This window comes from Elephantulus edwardii, unplaced genomic scaffold, assembly GCF_000299155.1.
Source record: "Elephantulus edwardii isolate Elephantulus edwardi_28Jun2011 unplaced genomic scaffold, EleEdw1.0 scaffold00042, whole genome shotgun sequence".
Classification (NCBI taxonomy): Eukaryota; Metazoa; Chordata; class Mammalia; order Macroscelidea; family Macroscelididae; genus Elephantulus; species Elephantulus edwardii.
In genome coordinates, this window is record NW_006399792.1 from 2316350 (window position 1) to 2326496 (window position 10147).

At 38.5% G+C, this 10147-nt stretch overlaps 1 protein-coding gene across 1 annotated transcript in view; it reads right to left on the reverse strand.

Annotated features, from left to right (window-relative positions):
* PTPN13 (protein tyrosine phosphatase, non-receptor type 13 (APO-1/CD95 (Fas)-associated phosphatase)) overlaps positions 1–10147 on the reverse strand; it is a 209859-nt gene that overhangs the window by 174766 nt on the left and 24946 nt on the right. Inside the window, exon 2 of the mRNA XM_006885322.1 lies at positions 5769–5947. Within this exon, the coding sequence (XP_006885384.1) occupies positions 5769–5947 (179 nt within the window). The remainder of the gene's footprint in view (positions 1–5768; positions 5948–10147) is intronic.

A 10147-nucleotide genomic window follows, 5' to 3' on the forward strand; every position in this document is an offset into this window, starting at 1 on the left:
GCATGTTGCAAGGAGGGACAGGTCCTTGGAGAGGGGCATCATGCTTGGGAAGGTGGAGGGACGGCCCAAGAGGGGAAGACCCTCTATGAAATGGATTGATGGATTGGGGTAATCGGGATGGGTGTGTCAGAGGCAGTGCAATTGGCACAGGATAGAGCAGGGTTTAGGGGTGTTGTACATAGGGTCATTATGAGTCGCAAGCAACTTGACAGCACATAACAACAACAATAACATTTGTTGTTGCTGTCATTAGGTGCTTTGAGTTGCCTAAAAGTAACTGTGGCCCAATGAACAGCAGATCTAACAGTTGCCCTATAATTGTGCCATTTCTATGATTTCTCTCATGCTCTGGCCCACTGTTGTAGTCGCTGCATCAGTTTATCTCATTGACAGTTCTCTTCTCTATTGCTGATTCTTCACCCTCCCAGCGTGGTACCTTTTTCTAAGAACTAGTCCCTCCAGACAACATGCCCTCCCAAAATAAGTGAGATGAAGATTCATCGTCCTTGCCTGTAAGGTACTCTGGTTGTACTCCAGCAAGACAAATTTGTTTGGGATTTGGGTGTTGTTGGTTTTTTTGGGGGGGCGGAGACCAAGAGATAATCAATATTCTTCTCCAACATCAAAATTCCAAAGTCTTGATTCTTCTTCAGCTTTCCTTATTTATAGTCCGAATCTACATGCATACAATAACCAAAAATGCCATGGCTGGCATCAGGTGCAACTCAGTCTTCAAGATGACATCTTTGCTATTTAGTACTTTAAAGAAGTCCTTGGCATTACTCCAACGCAACTTTTTTTTTAACCCTCCAGTGGGTTTTCAGAGGCAATAAATTGCATGGGAGGAGAATTCCCATCTTTCTTCCACAGAGTAGATAGTGGATTTGAATCAAGTGTCTTTGGGTTACTAGTGCAACTTCTTACCACTGAGCCACCAGAGTTCAGCTTCTGGAATTATTTGGTCAGCATGCAGAAAGAGTAAGTATGATGAAAGATACTCATCTTTCCTAATTTAAAAATATGCAGCATCCTTTTTTTCTGGTTGGATGATTGATTGTTGCTCTATGTGTAGGTTCTACCTTAGCACAATTAAGTGTTCTAGAATTGCCGTTCTTCTCAATGTTATCCATAATTTATTATACAGTCAAATGCCTTTGCACAGTGAAGGAAACACAAGTGAACATCTCTAAAATAGAATTTTCTCGGTTTCAGCCAAAATTCATCTGATATCAATAATGATATCTCTCATTCCATGATCCCTTCTGAATCCAGTTCTCTGTCAATGTACTGCTATGGTTGTTTTGGGGGGTTTTTTTTCTGTTTTTTTCTTAACAATCTTGAGCATTTATCTTCCATTGAAGGAGTGAGTAGAAGTGAAGGGGTATCCTGGTGGTGGGAGGAGCTGAGAAATAAGTGGGTCAAGACACTGGGCCAAGGGCAGGAACAACACTGTAATTAATGGTTAACTCCACAATGAGGGATATATCTTTCACTTTTCTATAAATTACTTGTCTGTCAAATACTCCTCTAAATCTGAACATTCAGATTAAGACAGACTAGGAAGAAGGACTGGCCATCCAATTCCGAAATAGCAGGTCTCTGAAAACCCTATGTACAATATGGATTGAAGCTCAATGTCAAGAAGACAAAGATTCTCACCACTGGACCAACTGGCAGCAGCAGGATGGTTGGTGAAGAGATTGAGATTGTTAACAACTTTAGTCTGCTTGGCTCCACAGTCAACACTCTTGGCACCAGTAGCCAGGAAATCAAAAGGCAAATTACATTGGGAAAGTCTGCTGTTAAGGACCTCTCCAGGGTACTGAAGAGCAATGGTGTCACTCTGGAGACTAAGGTGTGTCTGATACAGGCCATGGTCTTTGCAATCACTTGTTACGCATCAGAGAGTTGGACAATGACTAGGGAGTATAGAAGGAGAATTGATGCCTGTGGTGCTGGAGAAGAGTATTCAATATACCATCGACTGTCAAAAAAACAAATAGATTCATCCTGGAGAGGGTTAAACCAGGCTGTTCCGTGGAGGCAAGGATTCTGAAACTTAATCTGACATACTTTGGACATGTTGTAAGGAGGGACGGGTCCTTGGAGATGGACATCATGCTTGGGATGGTAGAGGGACAGCACAGGAGGGGAAAATCCTCTATGAGGTGGATTGACTCAGTGACTGGGGTAATCAGGATGGGTGTGCTGGAGGCAGTGCGAATGGCAGAGGATAGAGCAGGGTTTAGGTCTGTTGTCCACAGGGTCGTTATGAGTTGCAAGCAACCCGACGGCACATAACAACAACAACAATCTTGAGCAAGATTTTACTTGCAGTACTGTGGTGGCTTGCATGTTGTGTGATACTAAAAACGATTCCACTGATATTCCAAATACCAATAGAATCATCCACTGTAGACTATAAAGTGAGACTGGTTACCCAGTTCTGAACTAATAATCCCTTGAAAGTCCCATGAGGGAGGAAAAAAGAATAAGGAATAGGACAGAAACTGGATGTGTGGGTAAGTGAGTCTGAGCCGTTCTCTTTCATCACAAGACATAAAGATTGAATGGTGCTTGGCTACCATTCCTAAACATTTTGGTCAAAGATTCAATACAAGAATCCAAGCCAAAAGGAGAAAGAGGAAGAAAAAAGTTTCAATATTTCATAGGAACCTCATTTTCTAGAGTCATACAGGCTGAATGAACAAACAAAACTACTGTCCTGTGCGGATGCTTAAATTTTAAATAAAACTTATTCCCTGAAGCCTTTTAAAACTAAATAATATTTCAACTCATAATAAAGTTTGCATTGAAGATTGGCTCTTTTAAAATCTCTCTAAATAGAATTAAATTGACAACAGCAACTTAAAAGACCATATAGAAAATCTAGGGACAATGAGTTTCTATTAATGGAAGGGAAACAACTCAGAAAAAGGAATGAGTATAATTTGAAGCATAATTAATACCACAGAATTATACATGTGGAATCTGTTCTTTTGTATGTTAGTTATGTATATTCTCAACAACACAACAATAAGAAAAAATAAAATTTCTATTTTTTTAATTCTTATAAAAAAGGAATTGTTACTGTTTACTCTTGAGTCAGAATAGACCTATAGCTGACCCTCCAGCAGGTTTTCAGACACAGTTAATCACACAGGAGAAGACTACCTATCCTTCTTCTCCTGTGGGTCAACTGGTTGATTTGAACCACGTGCCTTCGGGTTTGTAGCATAGCTTCTTACAGGAGCCATTGAAAAATCTACTGAGCCTACAGCTCCATTCTGATGTACATAGGTTGTCACTAATCTGAATCAACTAATGGCAGGCGGAATAATAGTGTTATGATGCTATTAAGTCTTGTCCTTTATTTTCTAGTTTTATGACACTGTGACTAGTTAACTTGGTTTATCTGACAATAACTGTATTCAGTCTCCTTTCTAGCTTACTTGCACTTTTTTATTTATATCATCCATGTAGGCTTAAAAAACTGTGCATCTTTTGCTAGTAATATAGTTCTCTCTGAATCTATTATATTAGACACATTGCTTATTACTCAAACCTTTAAGTGTTTTTTTATCACTCTGTGATTGGTTAAACAAAAACTTCTACTTTTGTCTGAGTGTAAATAGTAGCTGTCAACATTTGTATCACCTAAACTCTTTGACATCCTTCTCAATAATTGCCTTATAATCTTTATAATTTTTCAGCTCCTTTTACCAAATTCTTTCTTCTAACGCTCAATGATAAGGATTCACAAATATCCTTTTCTCATTCGACTTCTCATTTTACATTCTAACTCATTGATCTCATTTCTAAATCTTTCCTAATTTCTCTCTGTGAATGGTTTTCAGATTTACAACTTTACCTCCTACAACTTCCACTGAATAAGCAATTTGCATTTCTAAGTACTGATTCATACTCAAGTTCAAGCTCATTAGACTCACGCTAACTTGTAGCAACCTTCCATCATGTTTTCAAGGAAAACCAATTTGCTTTGCAAGTGTTCACTCTAATTATGATTAAAAAGCAGAAGACGAACTTAGAACCTTAACAAAAGCCAATGGAGGGTCACTATATAACTATATAACTATATAACTATATATAATTGGGAGCCAATTTGACAATAGAAGGATTTATTAGTTATTGGTCTTTTCTGAACATTTTTAGTATTTATTATTATTACTGAGTTTTATAAGCAACCAGTGGCAAGTACTTTTTTTATTAATTTTAATAAAAGTTTATAGAGACTTTGGATTTCCATTCATTCATTGTTGCACTTCTCTTTCTCTCTGCCCAACCTCCCCCCCTCCAATTCGCTCTTCTGTTTGAAAAGTAAAAGAAAAATTCTTTCATTGTTATACAATCCCTGCCCCTCAAGTCCACACCCCTATGCAGCCTTCACCTTCGTTTTGAAAAGCATTTCTTGAATGTAAGAGTATTAGCAGGCTTCTAGGTGGCACGAACAATTTGCACTCGACTACTAATCTGAGAGATGGAGCTTTAAACCAATTCAGTGTTGTCAATGAAAACAGACCTAGAAATCCTCTGCTGTAAAGATTATAGCCAAGAAGACCTCACGGAGCAGCGACTACTCTGTACCACAGGCAGTCATGAGTAGAGATGGATTCACCGGCGTGTGGTGCTCTGGTGGCGCACTACCTAGGGAACCACACTGCTAACACAAAGGTGACTCTTCTTTGGCAGTTGCATCCACTAGTAGCTCCTCAGAAGAAAGCTGGGCAATTTCCTCCCATGCAATTTATAGTCTCATAAAGCTCACTGGTGGGTCAGCAATAAGTCAGATCCTGCAGTAAGTTTCTTTTTTGAGTCCACAGCAGTGGCTTTGGTTTTATGGTTTCTGTTAATGAAACAACCTTAAACCACAAGCTTTTAAAGAGTTACTATCTCTTCTTGAAAATGTATTTCTCAACTCTTCGCCATGATAAAACTAAAATATTAGAGTCTAATTACTTCCTAGGAGCTTTGCTTGATGTTTTAAACAGTGGAAAGATCAACAAACTTACTTTGACTATTCTTATATTTAAAATTGCACATGAGATTGAAGCAATTAACTTTAAAATGGTGTTGGCGCTGTGTCCTTCAGTTGGCTAGTCAATGATCCAATGAACAAGAATGAACATCTTGCCCCATCATGTGCTATATTCATTATCTCCAACACACAAGCCTGTTGTAACAATGGTCTGGAACACATCAGAGATGATGAGAATGGCACAGGATAGGTCAAAGTTCAGATTTGATGTTCACAGGATTAGTATGAATCACAGTTAACTCAATGGTAACTAATAAAAACAACGTCTTAAACATCGGTGCTTCACTATCTCTACCTTATGGCTAACTTACTGTCTCCCTTCACTGATTGGTGGTAATCTTCAAAAATCTGTAATAATGTAACAATCTACTTATTACAGATTATAACATATACAGCGATCAGGGATAATTTTCTGATTATTTTTGTATCACCTTCATAAGCACAATATTATGCTTATGAATATTTCCAAAACAGACATATGGTAAGTATTTATAAAACTAAATAACAGCTTATATTTTTCCAGATCCAGAAACATATCTACAACTGTTTTCTAAACTCTTAAATGAAATAAATATTAATTTCTTAGAATACATGATCATGTTAGAATAATTTCCCGAAGAGGGCTGATACAGGGTGGCCAAGCTTCCTTCTTTTGTTATTCCCACCAAAGGAACAACTAAAAATGAAGAGGAAAAAAACACTTAACAGTTACCTTCTCAACATCTGACAGAGAAGTAAGTGACTGATTTTGAAGAACCTCTGGTGCAGTAAATGCTCTGAGATCCTGGTTGGAAATATTTTCATCTGTAAACGACACACTTCCAGATGGGAGCAGCAGCAGAGACCACGGAGATATTATGAAGCCAAGGGCAGCAGGATCAGTTATGTTCACTGGTTTATAAACACACAGAAAAAAAGAAGGAAAATAAAATTATAAACAAAGAACTAAACTTCACTTATATGAATATATTACCCTATTCATATGGATTATAAAGTACAGTTATTATTTCAAAATCAATATTAGAAAAGAAGAATGGATTCAGACAATCTGTTGCTGTAATGAGTTGCGGAGACACCAGCAACTCTATGTAAAACAGCTCTGAAGCCTGCCTTGTCCTGAGCCAGTCTCATTGACTCCAAACACCTACCTCCATTGCCCCAGTTACTGTATCAGCCCATCTCATCCTGTGTCTTCCTCTCCTGTGCTGTCTGTCCACCCTTCCAAGCATAATATTCTCCTCCAAGGATGGATCCACCCTGACCACATGCTTAAAGTATGTGAGATGGAGCTTCAAAATCCTGGCCTCCAAGGAGAAACTTGGTTTCACCCTCTCTTGGCAGTCCATGGTTAGTTCAAGACTCTTCTCCAGCACTACAACTCAAAGGCATCAATTCTTCATCTGTCATCTTAGACACTGTCCAGCTCTCTGATGCACAGCAAGTAGTTGTGAAGACCATGGCCTGGATTAGGCACACCTTACTCTCTGTACTGTCACTGTTGCTTCTCAGTACTCTGGAAAGGTCCCTGACAGCAGATTTATCTATATTTGGACCAGGAAGCAGTCCTCAGAACAGAGCAGAGAAACACTGTATGGTTCAAAATCAGGAAGGGACTGTGTCAGGGATTCACCCTGTCTCCATACCTTTTCAATCTATATGTAGAGCATATCATTTGAGAGGCTGGGTTTTATGAGAAGGAGTGTGTCAGGCCAATTGGAAATCCCATGATGGACGTAAAAGAGATTGAGGTTGTTAACAGTTACAACTTGCTCAGCTCTACAACACTCTTGGCATCAGCAGTCAGGAAATCAAAAGACAAACTACATTAGGTAAAACAGACAATAAACAACTGCTAAAATTATTAATGCAAATGCCTTGATTTGGTTTACTCTTTCAAATCCTGAGTGACAGGGCTTAGAAATTGTTGTTCTTGTGTATTGTCTAGTTAAAACTAATAGCTGACCCTCTAGGAGGTTTTCTGAGGCAGTAAATCACATAGGAATAGATCATCCCAAATTTCTAGCTGGTGGATTTGAACCATTACCTTTGGGTTGGCAGTGCAATTAACTTTGACTAAGTGTTTTACACATTGATATATAGACGTGGATAAGTCACTTCCTCCCCCTCTCAATTATTTCAAGATATATTCTTTTTAAAACAGGTCACCTTTTAACATTAAAACATGAACCTTTTGGCCCATTAGCCCCTGGACAAGCTACAAAAGCTTTCTCAGCAGCTGGGTGCATTTTTAAGTTGTTGTTGTTGTTATGTGCTATCAAGTAGCCTGCAACTCATTGCGACCCTATGTACAATAGCTATGAACCCTGCCCTGTCCTGAGCCAGTCTCCCTGACTCTAACGCATTCACCCTCACTACCCTAGCCACTGTGTCTGTCCATCTCATCCAGGGTTTTCCTCTCTGACACTGCCCCTCCACCCTTCTGAGCATGATGTCCTTTTCCAAGGATCAGTTCCTCCTAATCATGTGCTCAAAGTATGTAAGACAGAGCTTCAAAATCTTACTCATCGAGAACTTGGTTTTACACTCGCCAAGATGTCTGTTTATTCTCTCGGTGGTCCAGAGTATGTTCAATAGTCTTCTGTAGCACCATACCTCAAAGGTATCATTTCTTCTTCTATCAGCCTTAATCATTGCCCAGCTCTGTGATATACAACAAGTACCTATGAAGGCCATGGCCAAGAGCAAGTGCATCTTTAGTCTCAGACCAACATTACTGCTTCTCAGTACTCTGGAGAACAATAGATGCAATTTGTCTTTTGATTTCCTGACTGTTGGTGCCAAGAGTGTTGATTGTAGAGCCAAGCAAGCAGAAATTGTTGACAACTTCAATCTCTTCTTCATCTATCACAACGTTGCCAATTGGCCCAGAGGTGAAAAGTCTTGTCTTCTTAATGCTGAGCTTCAATCCACATTGATGACTACAGTCCTTGATTTTCTGCAACAAGCACTTCAGGACCTCTTCAATTTCAACAAGCAAGGTTGTGTCATTTGCATGCTGCAGGTTGTTGACAAGTCTTCCTCCAATCCTGATGCCACATTCCTCTTTATAAAGCCCAATCTTCTGAATGATCTATTCTGCATTTAGATTGAAAAGGTATGGTGACAGGACACAACCTTGATGCACTTCCTTCCTGATTTTGAACCACACAGTGTTTCACTTCTTTGCTCTGAGGACTGCTTCCTGGTCTGAGTATAGTAGTTTATGTGAAAAGTGAATAAAAATATATTTAAAATAAATATTCAAATAATTTCCATAGGAACACAGTTAAGTGTGACCCCATTGCCTAGTCTTCCATATTGCTGCATTTGTTCCACCCTACCCTATTCATATAAATTTCAAAACTAGCAATAAGTAAGTTACATGGTCCCCCCAAATCCCTTAATTCAAGCTAAATTTAGAGTTTACTAAAATACTATCTTAATAGTATTAATACTTAATACATATTAATACTAGCTGAATCACAAGTTCTTGGGTGCTGTTACACTCCACTTTCCCACACACAAGATGCAGGCTTATTGACATCCTGCTCCTCTACGTTGAGTGGGTACTCATAGTTCTTGATCTGCTGTATGAGTTGCCATGTTGGCCCAGACATCACACAGAAAGTTGGCTTCTGGAACCCACTGTAAGAAGAGGCAGCAGCCATGGTGTAAGCATCCATGCATTCAAACAGCATGGGTAGGTCATTTATGACTGCACTGAGCAGCTGTCATGGCATAGTGTAGTATGTGTCGTGCTGCGAAATAAAACGTTGGTGGTTTGAATCCACTAGTTTCCCTGTGGGGGATGGACAGTCTCCTCTTGCAAAGACTTTTACAAACCTCTAAGCCCCAGGGACAAGTACTATGCATTTGGTTGGATTTGTTTTATGATCACACTAAAGAAGATCTGTTAAAGCGGAAACCATTTATAAGTGCTTGTCACTCTAAATTTAAGAGATTTATTCACTTATGAGCACAACCAAGGTAAACAAAAGTATTATCACTCTAAAAAGAAATGTTATTCATCATTTTTTGTTTCATATGACAGGTTTAGTTATTTTACTGAATAGCTAACATATACAATCATTTGGCTCCACAGTTAGCTAAGAAAGAGTGCATAGTACCTCTGGGAAGATAAAATAAGGACATAAATAAATGTAGGACAAGATAAAAAAAAAAAACTACAAAGTATCAATGAGAGAAACAGATAATAAATAGAAAGAAGTGAATAATACAGCAAAATTACTTCAATTATAATGAATAAACAGCAGTCCTCAGAGAACCCTACAAAGAATAGAGGCGCACAGGTAGTTATATAATGAGAGGTGGATAAAGCCATGCATTTCTCACCTTTTTATACCACAGCCTGTGATTGACTCTCATTTGCATACCTTAAAATTTCCAGTAAATATGGTATCATCTGCATGGATGATCAGATTCATGAGATCTATACTGTTGGCAAATGCTTCAAAGAAGCAAACAACTTCTTGTGGCCATTCAAATTATCTTCGCCACGAGGTGGAATGAACAAAAAGACCACTCATTTTGTAGAAGGTGGAGATGCTGGCAACCGGGAAGACCAGATCAACAGACTTATCAGAAGAATGAACTAAGGTATCAACCATGATTCTTTTTTGTAATCTGGTCAGTTAATAAAACAGTGACTGCTTTCAAACGGAAAAAAAAAAGAATGAGAGGTGGAGCCCAAATTTCTAAATAAAAATGAGGACAAATAGCTGCAAACATTATTTAATAGTTGGGCCATGGAATATAAGAAGTATGAATGTTGGAAAATTAAAAATTATGAAAATTTGAGACGGATGAACATCAACATTCTTGAGATTAGTGAGATGAGATGAAGAGAGAAAGAAAATCAGAAGAAGAATATTATTGCATTCATACTTAGAAAGACAATTTCAAGTTCTAGGCAGAATGTTAAATGATCCAGGAAGTATTAAAAGAAGATGGAAGGAATATACTGAGTCACTGTTTTGAAAGGAATTGGAAGACACAGAAGAATTTCATGAAACAACATATGAGCAAGAGCCTATGGTGATGAAAGAAGAAGTTCAGGCTGCTTTGAAGGAA